A 17251-nucleotide genomic window follows, 5' to 3' on the forward strand; every position below is an offset into this window, starting at 1 on the left:
ACAGGAGAGGTCTGCCGTGCCATGTGGGTAGCTCCCTGGCTGGGGATTGGACTCATCTGACAGCGGTTATAGCTTAATTGCACTGAAACTTAACCCCTACACCACCAGGGAGGTCCCCCTCATGCTCACCTTTCTGTTGAGACTGCTTACTTGGAGGGCTCGAGTAGAGGGGTCCAGGATGGAGAGCTAGGGCTTTACTCCATCTTCTGCCTTCCTTCTCTCTGCTGTGTCTCCTGACCCACTCTCTTCCCTTGTCTGCATCTCACCGAACACCTGCTGCAACTCCAGAGCCCTTTGTCTCCTTCCTCCTCCTGACCTCTAGCATGGGACTCTGTGGGATCCTGCTCTTAGTCTTGTCTTCCTTTCCTGGCCTTCTCCCTTCGTGTTCTTCCAGCATCGACCTCGTCCCCTCCCAGTCACCACTAGTCAGTCACCCTGAGCCTCATCTTGGTTCACTTGTATCGTGTCCTCCAATCCTTACTCCAACTCTGTAAGGCAGGTGCTCTTATTATTCCTGCTACACAGGCGGCGACACTGAAGCTGAAAGGATGAGAACTGCAGTAGGTCACCCCTGGTTAAGGAACAGCTGTGAAAGAGGTTCTGTTTGACTGCAAAGCCCTGCCATTGACCTTGTTTTGCTCAGGACCCCCCCCCCAGATGCCTTCTCATCTATATTTCCAGCCCTATCTCTCCCCAATTCTATTCAGAGTTTGATACTCAGAAGCCATATTATTTTGCCTCTGAACAGTCCTTCATTCTGGCTTCCTTACTATATTTTGCCCTTTTATTATTTATTTTTTTTAAATATTTTTTAAAATTTATGCATGCATGCAAGAGCTGGGGTACAGGCCATAGGTGCAGGGGGTGAGTAGATGCACCAGAGACAGAGTGGGGAACAGAACAGGCAGATATACTGAAATACACTGCTGAGGGGAGCAGCAGGCGAGACAGGAGAGGTCTGCTGCGCCATGCTGGCCTGGGATCCAACTCCTGCTGCAGTGGCTGCCAATAGCTTCATAGTACTGTGACTTAACCCCTTGTGCCACTAGGGAGGCCCTATTTTGCCCTTTTAAACTCTTCATTTTGGAATAATTCAGTTTACAGAAAGTTGCAGGAATCATCTAACTAATGCTCCTATATCTTTTCATACTAATTATTTACCATGCTGCTTTACTCTTCTTGCTTTATCACATTCTCTCTCCCCCACATATACATACATGTACACTCACGTACACATATGTACACACGTACATACACATCTTGTAATTTCTCCTGAACCACTCAGAGTAAGTTGCAAACATGGTGCCCCTTTATCTCCACCCATACTATTTTGTATATTTTCTAAAAACAAGACATTTTTTATATAACAACAATGAAATAAAAAAAGTTAACATGGATTCTGTACTATTATCTAATACAAAGACCTGATTCAAATGTGACAATTCTAATACTGCCCTTTTTTTTTTTTTAAGATTTATTTATTTATACAAGAACCTGGGTACAGGCCGGATGTGCGGGAGGCTAAGAGGATTCACCAGAGACAGAGCGGGGAACAGAACAGGCAGACTGATGAAATACACTGCTGAGCGGTCAGCGGGCGAGACAGGAGAGGTCTGCGGCGCCATGTCTAATACTGCCCTTTACAGCAAAAGAAGGGGAAAAACCCGCCCCCCGCCCCCCCGCCCACCTTTTAAAAGTCTTTTCCTGCTCCGGGATCTGTGCTGTATAAATTTTCAGGCCTCTTTGATCTCCACTAACTGGGGCCATTCCTCAGTCTGACACTTTGGAAAGGTACGGGCAGCTCTTTTGCAAAATGTCTTTTACCTTAAGTGGTTCTGGTGTTTTCTTGCGGTAGCGTCCAGTGAGCTGTAGTTAGGGAGACATCTTGCGGGAGAGAGCTTGTCCCTCTCAGTGCTGTCCTTAATGATTTTCCTGTTCTCTTCATCTTCTCTATGACCTGCTCTGATTGCTTGGGTTATTTGACTTTTTGCTCTTCTCCTCACTCCCATGGCAGCTTGGTCATTGAGTGTCGAGGTGCTCCCTGTACAGCTGCCCTCATTTGTCATCTCCTGTCATTCTTATTGTTTCTCCTGTGTCCATGGTTGTGGAGTCAAGGAATCTTCACACTGCCCCAATGACTGTCGCAGCTTCATCTTCCACTGTTTACCAAAAGGAACCAGCGTGCCAGTGATTTTTCGCTAGTCAGTATTTCCTCCGTCTTTTCTCACTCTACCTTGCGTTGTCTTGACTCATCCCTGTGTAAGTCTAATTCAAACACCGGCTCCTCTAATGTTTTCCTAATGGCCCTGTTCAAACTGATGCCATGTCTGCCTGGAGGCAGCACCTAGTTTGTGCCACTTGTTTGGCATGAAAATCTACTCTTGTACTCTGTCTTGTTTGCTTTTTTCCTAATGAATTGAATCTCCTGAGTTCAGGGGCTGTGTCTTGTTGGGTACTGTAGAGGCTCACTGAATTTTTCTTGAGTGGATGAAATTACTTTTTTAAAAATAAATTTTATTTATTTATACAAAGAGCTGGGGTACAGGCCAGAGGTGCAGGGGGTGAGAGGATTCACCAGAGACAGAGTGGGGAGCAGAACAGGTGGATCTACTGAAATACATTGCTGAGGGGAGCAGCAGGTGGGACAGGAGAGGTCTGCTGCGCCATGTGAGTAGCTCCCTGGCAGGGGATCACACTCAGGTCCTGGCAGTGATAGCCCTGAGATTTAACCCCTAGGCCACCACAGAGGCCCCTGGATGGAATTACTTGATTAAAACCATGAAGCAAACACTCAGGATGACCTCAGAGTTGTCTTTAGTATGCGGTCTGTCAAGGTGGATATGAGATCCCACCTGACCCTACAATCAAAATAGGGCTGATTCAAAATAGGGCCACTTCACAACAGCAGTGGGCAATTAAAACAGATATTTCCACGTTGTAAGTGGAGTAAATGATTTTCCCCTGATGATATTTTAACTGTATGTGTCAAGACAGAAAGGGCATATTTGATTAAAAAAGAAAAGAGTACAGAAACCTAACATAGCATATTAAAAATGGCCCATCTATTTCTTCACACCCCAAATGAGCAGCTGAATGTGTGAGGAGCAGTTTCTCAGCTCACATCCTTCCTGCTGAGCCCTCGAACCACCTGTTTCTCTCTTCATTGTGTGGCCAACTCCCTCTGATGGGCTCTGTCAGCACTGCCTTTCTCCCTCCACTCGCCTCTTCTTCCCTATTTCACTTTCTGTCTGTTCTTTTCTCTTCACAACTCTTCCTTTTCTTCCCTCTCCCTGCATGGCTTGTTTTCATTTTTTAATGAGATATGCTAATAAGGCAGGTTAAAAAAGAGAAAACAATTGCATTTTACCACTTGGTGGTCTTTTATTAGGTGGGGTCCCCTTCCCACCTCCTGCCTCCCCCATGACTGGTTCTTGGTATTTTTTAATTTTTTAATTTATTTTTAATTTTTTAAAATAAATTTTATTTTTATATTCCCCATAAAATTGCAACCCCCTTATTTTGACCCCAAGCCCTCCCTTCCCCGCCCCCCACCCTCCATAGAGTGTCTCTGGTTCATAGTTTTTTGTTGATTTTGATTTTCACTTTCTTATAGTTATTCATTTTCCTGGTCCCTTATTTAAGTTTTCTAGATTCCTGCTATGAGTGAGACCATCCCGTATTTTTCTTTTTCTTTCTGGCTTATTTCGCTGAGCATGATCCCTTCCAGCGTCATCCATGTTGCTGCAAATTGCATGTGTTTGGTATTTTAAAAGCAGAGTTATTGGTGATAATAAAGTGGTTTTAGTTTTTTAGTTCTTTCTGGTACACCAGGAAAGTTACTAGGATTGTGTTCGTGACAAACATCAAGAGGCCTCTTTCAGTCTCTGTTAAGGCATAATTAGTATTTGAGGTCAAACTCAGATTTTGGGTGATCAGTTATTGGGAATGATTATATTCCCCCTGGAAGTGTGCCTGCCCCTGCTGAAGGCTGTCAGCTTTCTCCCCCCTTAAGAATGTTTTTGCGAGGATGACATCTTTGCTGGGGAAAGTAGCTATAGAAATAAAGGCAAGAGATTCTGCTGCTTAGCTGAGTGTGGCTTAAATAAAAAGCGTGTTTATGTGGGAGAGAATGTGTGGGGGTTGCTTTCGCATTATGGAATTCTTAAAATTGTTTAACCGGGAAGATGTTATTCAGAAACCTCTGGTGCCGTCAGCTTGTTTTTTGTTTGTTTCAGATTTCTTTTTACCCCATTTTTAATTATCTCTGGAAGAGCTCAGGAGTCCTCCCCTGCTCTCGCTAAAATAGTTATAAAATTAAATAAAATACTTCAAATAAAAGACTCTCTCTTAGATTCCATGTTCAGCAGGGAAGTCCAGCTCCCTCCTTCTGTGTATGAGGAACAGGCTTAGACCTGAGGCTGGATTTTTCTTTCAAACCCACATCCTTGGCTTTGCAATCAGAGATTCCTATAGGGTAGAAGCCCAAAGTCAGTCTGCCCAAGTACACCAAGTGTTGCCTTTCCCTCCCTCTGTGATCCCTGGTGCATCTGGGGGGGTGTAGGTAGTTTAGTAGGTAGAAAGTTTACACCAGCTTTTAATAATATTTTTTTCTGTTCTAGCTGTTGCATTTGGCAGATTCCCTTTGAAACATTTGGTAATGTGTCTTCTGCAATGCTAGAAAGAAAAGTTGCCAAATATAGTTGTTGATCATAATAAAACACCCAAAAAGTAATATTAAGACACTTTTATGGGGGATGTGATTGTGCACTCTTGAGAGTGCCCGTGCATGCTGCAGGGCAACCTGGAACAGCCTGCCAAACTCACAGCGGGCAGGGTCTTGAGTCAGCCATCGATATGTCATTTGGGCAGAGCAACATGATAATTAAAACCATGGGCCTTACCAAATTAGAAAAACAAGCAAATGAACAAATGTTTATGAGTGTCTGTGAAGAGGCGCTGTACTGGGCTTCACCAGGGTTACAGCTTCATCTGGTATGTGGTCCCTGCTGCCCCAAAACAGCTCAGTTGGAGAGACATAATCCATGAAAAGTTGAAATAACAATGGAGGATTTAAATAGCATTTCAAAATAGCTGTTATTAATAGATGGGAACAAAACCAATCTGTTTTTGCAGGGGTTCTCCTAAAAAAGTTAGCATCATTTTGAGCTGTGTAGCCTGGATTAAAGCAACATTGGTAGCCATTCTCTGGTTTCTGGGGGTCCAGATGATCTCAGTCCTTTTGTGACTCCATCTAGACCTGATGGAGGCCACATACATGTTTCAGATTTACTGGATTCCTCAGTTATGCAGTAATCCCTGTGCCGCCTGGGAGGTCACTGTGTTCTGAGCATTTTGAAGTTCTTTTATTTATGGGTCAAAAATACAGCTTTCCTTTACCTTTACCTTTCCATCATCAACAGAATTTCCCTCATGAATGGTATAGAGTAGAGGAGGGAAAGACAGAAATCTTGCAAAGTGGAATCAAGGTCATTTTCATAAAAGCATTAGAAATATCTGCCTTCGGAGCATGGGGAGGGACTCATACTAGCCCTGGAATTGAAGGGTTTGGAATGCTATGTTGGTGACACCCACTGTCAGCCACCAGCACCATACCTGACCCCCTAATCCTGCGCTTTGCTGAGGGTACTAGGCTCAGACCTCATTACATGCCCTCGAGGGAATGAGGCTTGAGTAAAAATCAGCAGAATACTGGGAATTGTTCAGTGGATATAGAGTTTCAGTTAGGAAGATGAAAAAGTTCTAGAGATCTGTTGTACACCAATGTGCATATGATTAACAGCTTTGTACAATATATTTAAAAATGGTAACTTTTATGTTATATATTTTTGATACATAGTTTTAAAAAGGAGCAGCAAATTTATTTTTACTCTGCCATGTCTTTTAAACCCAGAATCAGGCTTACCATTTAGTTCTGATAATCATAAATGGGCAATTTCTGTATTTGGTTTTTTTTTCTCATTGTTTCTTTCATTCTCACAGAAATTTTCCTTTATAATTTTGATAATGTGAAAGTAGCACACTAATTAAAATGTTTTGAAAATAAGGAAAGTAGAATAAAAATGTACCTACTGCCACTATTTATATTTTGATTAATTCCTTTCCACTGTTTTAGAAAACTTATAAAATACTTCTAGTACTAGAACCTTTGGCACACTCTCCCCAGCATAATTGAGGGATTTCTTGGTTTCTGGGATAATGTATGATTGAAAAGAATGTCCAAATGTGTCAAATAAGCTTCATTTACTATTGACCTAAGATGTCCCAGGAAGGGCGTTATAAAATTAAATAAAATATGTCTAATGACTTCAAAGCCATGTAAGGCCTCATATTTGCTCTTTGATGATTTACTCAGATTTCCCCCAGATCCTCCTAACTGTAATGCCAGCTCCTTCTCCAGATATGCTGGCCCAGTATGTTTCTTGCAAGGATGGCTCATCTGTTCTCCAAAGTTAGGCCAGGTGTGGGAGAGGGGACCTGCCTTTTAGACAGAGACAAGGTATACTTATTTGTGCTTCCTTCATTTTCATTGCATATAACCTGGCAGCTCTCCCACTGTGGTTAACATGGGACACCCTTGACCTTCTTATCAATCTAGATACCTGGACTTTGGAATTAGTGCTCTCTGACCCAGTTGCGTAGCCCTCTTCCTCCTCTTTTTGCTGAAAGTAAACCCAGACAACAGTTATTCATACCACAGAGCCGGTCTAGCAATTTCGCACAAAGTGGGGAGGGGCAGGGTGCGGTGGGGGGAGCAGCATTAAATGTAGTTGCAAGTCCAAGAAAGCATCTACTCATGGAGAAGGGGGCTGCTTGGTGGGTCAGAGAGGAGAGGGAGGGAGGGCAGGTAGGGATGGCCCCCCATGCATTCAGAGGGCACTGGTTGTCTGTTGTCTCTACCTTGTCCTTGGCTCTCCCAGCCACCCTGTCTGTGTGGCCCACATTTTGGCAATCTCCTCACCTTAACTGTTTGCGGGTCCTTTAAACTCCTAAGTTATAATGTTTGTACAACCTAAATTGTGGTGACCTAGTACAAAGCTTTGGTTTCTAGGCCCTGACTATGGATCTGTATAGTACCATATATCCACTTTCAAATCTTGTTCTAAAAAAAGAACCCTTAAACTACCAGCATGTCATTATTTTCAATGTTATTACATAGTCTTTGTAACTGTTATTTTATTTTTACTATTATTTGAAATAGTTGCTGATAATACTTTTGAGCAGATGTGCCATGTTTTAATTAACTATTCTTTTCTTGTTGGATATGAAGCTGATAGCCATTTAATAGAAATATTTATATTTAGATACGACTACATATTAAGGGTAGAGATTGCTGAAGATTAGTGGTTGTGGCCTTGTATTCCAAATTTCAAGGTTCCCATAATATCGGGCAGGACTGAGTTCTGTGTTTGCCCCACAGAGGCTGACAATGACTCTGCAAGCTCGTGGTCTGTATAGTTAATTTTTTAAGGGGGGGGGGCAGTAATTTTCTTTCCTTTTTAATGTTACAAAGTTAAAAAAACTAAACTTGAGAAGTAAAATTTCATGCACTTAGTCAAAATTCTTTCACCTAGTACCCTCTATCAAAGACAGAAGTAATCCTGATCTGATGTTTGTTATTTCCATAATCTTTAGATAGATTTAGCATATTTTAAACCTTTGTAAAAATGTCCTTCTCTTTCTTCAATTTGCTCTGTTACTTAATGTATTTCTGAGAGTCATTTATTCTGAAACTTGCAATTTTAATCCATTTATTTCTACAACTGTTTGTTCTTTTATTGCATGAATTTATCAGGGTTTATTCATCCATTTGCCTAATGGTGCTTGTTCAGTCTCCTCTGCCGCCTACTTTTTTGCTCTTAGGAGCAATGTTACCTTAAGTGTTCTTGTAAGTATCTCCTTAGAACTTATTTGAGTGTTGCTTTGGGTATTTCTTAGCAGTGGAATTATTGGTTCTTGAGGGTTTGTGCACCTCCAGCTTTAATAGATATTGCAGATTGCTTTCCAAAGTGGTGGTACCCCAATTCTCATTTCTGTCTGGTGTTCCCATCTTTTGTATATATTCCTGTCAGTGCTTGATCTAGCCACACTTGATTTTTGCCAGTCTGATGGGAGGAAGTGGTAACTCTTGTGATTTTTATCTTTTGCAGCAAATTAGATTTATTTTATAAGTTGCTTCCACTGGTTAGACAGAGCCAATGTAATTTAAAAAACTTGTTGAAGTTCTTTTTCTTCAGTATTCTTTTCAGATTTTTCTAAGCAAGACAACCATTTAGAAATCTCTTAAATAAGTTGAAAGTCAGATTATAAAAAAACTGTTCTGTTCTGGGTAAGAACAACACCCTATGTGATCTGGTGTCAGGATTCCAGCAGACTACAGCTGGGGCCTCAGGACAAGTGATTGCCTCATGGCTGGTCTCTGTTGTGTTCTGTTGGTTTGAAGCATGTCCCTCCACACTCAAGGGCAGGGGATCACCCAAGGTATCAGCTACAGGAGGTGGGAATCATCAGGCCATGATGAGCCTGACCCCCACAAGTACCATGTTGTGATCATCGTGTTTGAGCACTGTGGGGTTACATGTTCAGCACTGTTCAGGGAGTCACAGATGATCAGGTTTTAAGAAAACAACTTACTCAAACTTAGGGCTCCTCAGAGGTGTGATTCTAATGGATTAATTCCAGTGAGAAGAGTTCTGGGTCGGTAGACAGGGGCTTGTATTTGCTAATTTCTGCATATTTTATGCATATCCATAAGAACTGAACCATGTGCTTGGTGAATGTGCACAAGGGTAAGAGGAGTGAGTGGGATTATTTTAGTGACTGATGTTGTTGGGTTAGGAGACCTTAATGCAGGTCTCCTCTCAATTTTAGAACTCTTCCTGCTCCTCAGATTTTTAGGTTCCTGGAAACACTGATAAATTTTGCCTCTTTAAACTCTTACTACTCAGTGTATACAATCTACCTTTCTGGTTACATATTCATTCTCTAGTTAGAATAAAATTTGATTAATTAAATTCAACATTATGAAATGAATAAGAAATATTCATCCAGCAATCATTTGTTGATCAATTGCTATGTGCTCGGTACTTAGGATATAGCTGTGGACAATACATCTCCTTGTGGAGCTGACAGGATAGAGCCAGTGACTGTCGTTGAACCAATAATCATGTGTCTGATGAATGTTTGTTTTGTTTCAGTTGTGAGTACAGCCTTACAGATCATTGATTTCATCCCTCTTGATTCTTTAGATTTTTCAGAATCTCACCTTAATTTCAGATTTGAAGTGTTTGCATTCATTTTTCCACAAGGAAAGGAAAGGAAAAGAAGAAGCCAAAATGTTGGTCACTTGATTATAAATGGTATTTTAGTGTAATGGTCCACCTATAAGGGTTTTCCTAACAAGATATATCCATTCAGTGGACTATTATGCAGGAATTAAAAATTGTGATGCATTCCTTTATATATTTATATGAAAATATGTCCATGATAGAGTGTCAATTAGGAAGTGCAAGGTACACATAGTATAGCATATAGTTTCTTTTTTTTTTAAAGATGTATTTATTTGTGCGTACAGGAACTGGGGTGTTTGGCCTCCCTGGTGGTGCAGCGGGTTGAGTGCAGTACTGTGAAGCTGTCTGCAGCCTCTTCAGCATGGGTTGGATTCCCGGCCGGCCAGGGAGATACCCACATGGTGTGGCAGACCTCTTCTGTCTCGCCCACTGCTCCCCTCAGCATTGTATTTCACTAGATGTGCCTGTTCTGCTCCCCACTCTGTCTCTGGTGTATCCTCTCACTCCCTGCATCTCTGGCCTATACCCCAATTCTTGTATGCATAAATAAATTTTAAAAAGTATGTTGGACTACAGTTGTGAAAAGGGAGAGTGACACTTGAGGAATATAGGGAAACCGAACATAGGGTCAAAAAAGAAAAAAAGGCAGAACTTGTAGGCAACTATAGATCTGAGGCTTAAAGCAGGAAGGGGGAGGAAAAGGAATCAAAACAGGGGTGGGAAGAGCACAAGGGGCCATGGTGGTGTTCACAGGTGATGTGATGATGGGATATTTTGGGGACTACACATGAAGGGAGAAATCAAATATTGTACAGATATGAGCAACAATGTAAACACAATTAAAAATTAATGAAAGGAGGAGAAAAAGGGAGAGTGACAGGAGGAGGAAAAGGAGAGCCAGAGGGAAGACAAATGGACAGTGGAATTGAAAAATTACCAAAAGGGAAAGGATAAAGGAAAATGAATGAATAGTAATGAGCAGTAAGAAATGAAAAAGAAAATCCAAAGAGATGAAGTAATGGGAGATGAGAGAGGAACTGGACGAGAGTTGGGGAGAGAGGGGTGAGGGAGCTTGGGTGACTCCTCAAACTCCTCTTCCTTTCCAGATCAGATCGCATATCCTGGCTGGCTGGATTCCTGGTCTGACTCCCCCTGCCCCCCACCTCTGCATCACCATCCCACAATCTCTCAGCTTCCCCATCAGTCATCACTACCCCAGGACAGAGGAAGAGGCTTGAGTGTGGCTTGGAAATGAATTCTACCCAACTCCTACCTGTCTTTCTAGACATACTCTCAACTGTTCTCCACCCTCTGTCATTTCACTCTGTTTTTAAATGTGAGGAAATAGGCCTTTTTCCCCCATCACCAAATTACAACCATTTTTTTTTTAAAGATTTATTTATTTTTACACAAGAGCTGGGGTAGAGGCAGATGGACCGAAAGCACTGCAGAGGGGAGCAGCGGGCCCGACAGGAGAGGTCTGCTGTGCCATGTGGGAATCTCGCCAGCCAACGGGAATTGAACCCACACTGCAGAGGCTGCGGACAGCTTCACAGTGCTGTGCTCAACCCACTGCGCCACCAGGGAGGCCCCTTACAACCACTTTATTCATAAATGTTTTACTTATTTTGAAAAAATTTTGACACTTAGCAGAACATACCAGTGCTCTATTTTAATAGTAAATTGAAAAACTAATTTAACTTTTGTATCACTGGTATTTAATTTTTCATTAAAAATGATCATTTTAATTTATTAAATTAATGTATCATTTTACATTAAGATGATACTGTAGCTATTTCTACCCAGTGTCTTATTACTAATACAAATATAATTGATTGGCATTACTGTCTCTTTTATCATTAACTTATGTCCAGTATATGTGTGTACAGATATATATATAAGAATTATCTTAATCACTAATAGTGAATTTAATTTAGATAATTAGATAATTTACTTTTGTGTGAACCTCATATATTGCATATTTTGAACATTATTTCTTTCAATTCTTCTGTCTTTGCTTTATCTACCTTTCCCTTCCTCTTATTTCCCTAAGACTGTTAAACCCTTAAACTAGACATTGATATATATATATATTTTAGATTTATTTTTTATTTATACAAGTGCTGGGGTACAGGCCAGATGTGTGGGAGGGTGAGAGGATTCAGCAGAGACAGAGCAGGGAACAGAACAGGCAGAATGACAAAACACACTGCTGAGGGGAGCAGCGGGCCTGACAGGAGAGGTCTGCTGCGCCATGTGGGACCCTTGCCAGCTGGCCGGGATTGAACCCATGCTGCAGAGGCTGCGAACAGCTTCACAGTGCGGCGCTTAACCACCTGTGCCACCAGGGAGGCCCCGCATTGATATATTTTTTAAAAGATTTATTTATTTATGCATAGAACTGGGGTGTAGGCCAAGGGTGGGGTGGTAGTGAGAGGATTCGTAGGAGACAGAGTGGGGAGCAGAATAGGCAGATTGACTGAAATACACTGCTGAGGGGAGCAGCGGGTGAGTTAAGAGAGGTCTGCTGTGCGATGTAGGTAGCTCCCTGGCCTGTGATCAAACTTGTGCTGTAGTGTCTGCAGATAGCTTCATAGTGCTGAGACTTAAGCCCTTACACCACCAAGGAGGCCCTAGACATTGATATTATAACAAAACACGGCACAATCAAACCATTATGCAAGCTAGAGCTGCTTGGTAATGTTGTAGATCCACATATGGTGCCAGGGATCAGATTTACAAATGTCCGGGAGCTGATAACCTCAGGCAGATAAGCTGGAATTGACAATAAGAAGGTCTGGAAATAATCTCTGTGAAGTTATTTAATCCAGTGACTTACGTATTTTTAATTGTTATTCATCTACAGTGTAGATTCCACTGTTCTGGCAAAGAATCACATAGTAACAAACCAAGTGACTTCAAACCAATCCTCATCACATCCATGAAAAGGGCACCAATTCTAAACATCTTTCAGTGTGTGTTATGAACTTGTCACATGCCCTGTCATGGAGAGTGACTGTCAGTGGGTAATGGGAAGGTTTGTTACTGAAAAAGGGTCTCAGGCAATGAGTGATGTAGGGATTCCCTCTTAAGAAAGTGGATTTAGTTGGGCTTCACTACTTAAAACAATCCCACATGGATTAACTAAAGATTCAGAAAAGTGTCCATTTATTCATAGATACTACATTAGGTGACTGATGCAGTCTCAATAAAGAACTGTACTTTTATAACACCATAACCTTTAATGTCTTTCTTTCTTCCTGCAATTTTTTTTTTCTTTAAAGATTTATTTATTTATTTATACAAGCACTGGGTACAGTCAGAAGCGCGGGAGAGTGAGAGAATTCACCAGAGCCAGAGCAGGGAGCAGAACAGGCAGAAGGACCGAAGTACACAGAACAGGCAGAAGGACCGAAGTACACTGCTGAGGGAAGCAGCAGGCGGCAGGAGAGGTCTGCGCGCCATGTGGGACCCTCACTGGCAGCCGGGGAGCAGTGGGGGATCGAACTGGCGCTGCAGAGGCTGCGGGCAGTTTTGCAGCCCAGCGCTCAACCGCTGCGCCACCGGGGAGGCCCTTTTCCTGCAATTTCTGATATGGGAGTGCTTTCATGCATCCATTAATAAATGTATGCAATCATCTAGATCAGTTCCAAGTCTAAAAAGATGTGAAATATGCCCTTAAGGAACATATAGTTTAGTAAGGGAGACAGACTATTAGATAGCTAAGAATAATAGAGTGTATTAAGTAATATAAAACACACAGAATAAAGAGCTGGAGAAATAAAAATGAGGGAGTCATTTTATTGCTTTGAGGGGCTGGGGGTGGGGGCCTTAAAGGATAGATAAGCATTGGTTAAGCAGGAAGGGATGGGAAGGCATTTCTGACAGAGTACCTGGGCAAAGGTATGTTGGTAGCAGAGTGCATGGCATATTCAAGGACAGAGTAGTGGGGAAGGTTAGCATTGACTGGAGCAGGTAAGAGTGGCCAAGGATGAAACTGGAAAGGGGGGATAGGCCAGATGGTCTGAGAGGAGAGAAGTAGAGGTAGTAGTGTTGGAGTGTTGAGGATGAAGATATGAAACAGTCTTTTCTAGTCTCTGCTCTGGGAAATCCTATTCATTCTTTTTTTTTTTTAATATTTTTTTTTAATAGAGGCATGTTTTATTTATTTATTTGTTTGTTTGTTTGTTTTGTTTATACAAGCACTGGGTACAGTCAGAAGCGTGGGAGGGCGAGAGAATTCACCAGAGCCAGAGCGGGGAGTAGAGCAGGCAGAAGGACCGAAGTACACTGCTGAGGGGAGCAGCGGGCAGCAGGAGAGGTCTGCGCGCCATGTGGGACCCTCCTCTGGTGGCCGGGGAGCAGCCGGGGATCGAACCTGCGCCGCAGAGGCCGCCGGCAGCCTCACAACCCAGCACTCAACCGCTGCTCCACCGGGGAGGCCCCCATTCATTCTTGTCAGTAATTCCCTGACCCAGGAAAAAGGAAGCACTCACCTTTCTTCCCTCCAGGCGTTTCTGTTCATTTGATAACTCACTTAGCCTATTGTTACCTGGTTGGTTTGGAGCCTGTCTTTCTCTGTAGGCCATGAAACCCTTGAGGATGGAGATTTTTTGGTCTTACCTTTATAAGTACAGATAGATAGCAAATAAATGTTTCTTTTTTTAATGTCTTTTAATCTTTTATTTTCTTTCACAGTATAAAAGCCTTTTAATTTGATGTAATTTTAAATAAATGTTTCTTAGGTTGGGGTTAGGCTATTCTATAGATTAGATCTCTACTGAGGGATTTTACAACTTCAAAATAGTATAGATGTTTTGATTCCAGATATTAACATCTATCTTCCACCTGATTTAATTTTATTTAGTCTAAACGGCAGAAATTATTTTCTTTGATACTGAAGAACTCCTCTGGCATCATAGCTTGTTTGGCATGAATCATTTTTTTTCTTAAATGTAATTTGTTTAAATTCAAAGTTCTTTGTCTAGGAAAGTGAAATGTTCACATTCTGAAACTCTAAAAATAACACACTGGAGAAATGATGCCAAAACAATGGTTTCAATCAGAAATGCTTTCTGAATCCAGCATCTAAATGAGAACTAATTACTGAATCAGATCACAGTTACTAAGCATTCATTGTTTTAATGCAGTTAACAGCAGTATTGGGAAACCTAAGTTATGAAAGGTTTAAAAACCCTCCAGTTTTGTCCAGATTTCTAATGTGTTGTGGTGATCAAATATGCAAGACTGTATCTTATAATAAAGTTTATAATAAAGTTTTAAAGGTGATTATCATTCTCTTAGTGGAAAGATAGTTTTCCCCAAATCACATCTCATTGACTATGCATTATTTTAGTTAAGATTAATTTAGAAACTCTTCTTTTGCTACAGACTTTACTCAATTTGCTCAGAATTTACTTAGGTAGTTCCCACCCTCTAAATTTCTACAGAGAAGTACAAGATTGAATAAATCTGCTAAAAATTCTTGTTTCTATAAAAATGGTTTTTTAAGTTTGAGAAGCAGATATGGGGTGAGGGAACTCCATTAAACAGTCCTTGTTGATCTGTCTTGTGAGGCTCAGCAGTATTAATTTCAGATGCATTTTGATTTTGCTAGATCTTTTTTCCTTATTTAGACACATTTGCTGTTTATATATAAAATATAAAGCATTTAATATAACTGAGCAGTGTGTCAGCATACTCTGCACTCCATTTAGTAACTTAATAATAAGCTTTAGAGGTCATTTAAATTCTAGATGTAAACTGTTAAATAATTTAATGCTTGTTTTCTCAACAGATGTGAATTATTAAAAAGAAAATGGCCCAACGGAGCACTGTATTTCCTTCTCTTGTCACCAAGGAAAGGTATAATATATGGAAAATATGCATCTAAGGTATACTTTTCCTTTCCACCAATCCCATGAGCATGTTGTTGTTACATTATCCAAGAGTGATTTTGTTCAAGGGCAACAGAAGTACTGTTGTGTCCCTTTTCCAGCTTCTAATTTGTAGTATCTGGTGACTGTTAGGGGAAATTGGATGTCCATGGGCCAAAATTGACTCATGGAGCTACATTGTTTGGCCTGTGTCATCTTAAATGCTATTTAAATTAATTAACATTTACAAATACAGTGGTTTCAATTACAAGTTTGGATTTCTTAGTTCTTCTTGAAATATTAGATGTCTGAAAAAACAGACCTGCATTCCCCAATGGTCACTCGTGGGCAGAGCAGGATTGTGGCTCCCTTTGATTGAACAAAGCTCTTTCTAGTTTTCCGAAGTCCCCACCAGTCCCCATTGCACTGTATGTACTGTGCTTCATTCCTTTTTGTCAGATGCCTGAATGTGTAGACACTTGAGTTTGTAACCACTGCTTTGGGGGCAGGGAAGAGGAGGGCATGTCAGGAGATTTTGGGATAGCCTGTCCTTGATAGTGCAGCTAATACTGGGGAATCTCCATGTGCCCAATTTTGTCAGCTTTTTGGTTTTGGGGCCTGTTACCAGCACACTTAACTCTGTGGGTATGATTGTTTAAGGATGTTGCCTGGCTCACAAAAAAAGCTCCTTTAGGTAGAAACTCTGCCTCAAATCCCATGTAGCTTTCAGGGATAGATAATATGCATTTTCTTCTCTGGAAAGTCTTGAATTTGGCTTTTAAAATTATTTTCTCCCAACTAACAACCTTGGTACTGTGACTCTCTTCTGTAGGCGAGTTAGAACTATGCCCCGACACAGCCAGTCCTTGACTATGGCCCCCTACTCATCTGTAAGCCTAGTGGAACAACTAGAAGACAGGATTCTTTGCCACGAGAAAACCACCGCAGCGCTTGTGGAGCACGCCTTCCGGATAAAAGACGACATTGTCAACAGTTTGCAGAAAATGCAAAACAAAGGGGGCGGCGACCGCTTGGCCAGGCTTTTCCTGGAGGAGCACATCAGAAACATAACTGCCATTGTGAAGCAACTTAATCGGGATATAGAGGTAAGGTGTGTGAAAGGCACTGAGCTCTATTTCTTTCCAATCTTGCTCCATGTCAGGGGCTGGCCAACTCTGTCCATCTCCCAGGCAGTTATGTGTTCAGTTCAAAGCTGTCTATCTTGGCTCTTCCTAACGATCACCAGCAAAACAGCTTGAACAAATATCCTAGTTAAATTTACTGCACTATTTGATAGCTGTTGCCATCAGTGTTATTTGTGTTTAATCTAAATTTACTTTACTGATTATTAGATCAGTTTGTTTTGTTTGGCTCTCAATGAAGACAAAGGAGAATAATTCACATAATTTCCCTGTAAAACCCTTCATATCACTGAAGACAGCTATTACATCAATTACTAGGTCAGCCTTTGCTGCTCAGATTAAATGATTCTAGGTCATAATGATCATATGTAATACAGTTTATTACTCAAGCAATCTGAGGATTTGAATTGCTTCTTAGACTCCCCTTTTATTACTTTATTTTTCTCTGTGATGAGCTCAATAAAAGGCCAATTTTGTCTATTTTTAGAATTTTATTTATTTTTTTTCTAGCTTTTATTTTATTATTATTTTTAAAGATTTATTTGTTTATTTATTTATATAAACACTGGGTACAGTCAGAAGCGTGGGAGGGTGAGAGAATTCACCAGAGCCAGAGCGGGGAGCAGAAGAGGCAGAAGGACCGAAGTACACTGCTGAAGTACTCTGCTGGGAGCAGAGGGCACAGCAGGTGAGGTCTGCGCGCCATGTGGGACCCTCTGCGGTGGCCGGGGATCGAACCGGCGCTGTAGCCGGGGATCGAACCGGCGCTGCAAAGGATGCGGGCAGCTTCGCAGCCCAGCACTCAACTGTTGCGCCACCGGGGAAGCCCTATTTTTAGAATTTTAAATTGACTGCTATTTGTTGAGGAATTACAGGGGCCACACAATTTACTTTAGAAAACTTAAAATCATTTAGTGCCTAGGCT

The 17251-nt window shown here is 41.4% G+C and overlaps 1 protein-coding gene across 1 annotated transcript in view; it reads left to right on the top strand.

Annotated features, from left to right (window-relative positions):
• Window positions 1-15126: 15126 nt before the first annotated feature.
• The window catches only part of FAM81A (family with sequence similarity 81 member A), a gene marked incomplete at both ends in the record, with an annotated part of 39374 nt that continues 37249 nt past the window's right edge, over window positions 15127-17251 (top strand). Inside the window, 2 exons of the mRNA XM_084240391.1 lie at window positions 15127-15173; window positions 16017-16290. Coding sequence (XP_084096517.1) covers window positions 15127-15173; window positions 16017-16290 — 321 coding nt within the window. The remainder of the gene's footprint in view (window positions 15174-16016; window positions 16291-17251) is intronic.

Source organism: Talpa europaea (genome assembly GCF_964194135.1).
Source record: "Talpa europaea genome assembly, chromosome: 8".
NCBI lineage: Eukaryota > Metazoa > Chordata > Mammalia > Eulipotyphla > Talpidae > Talpa > Talpa europaea.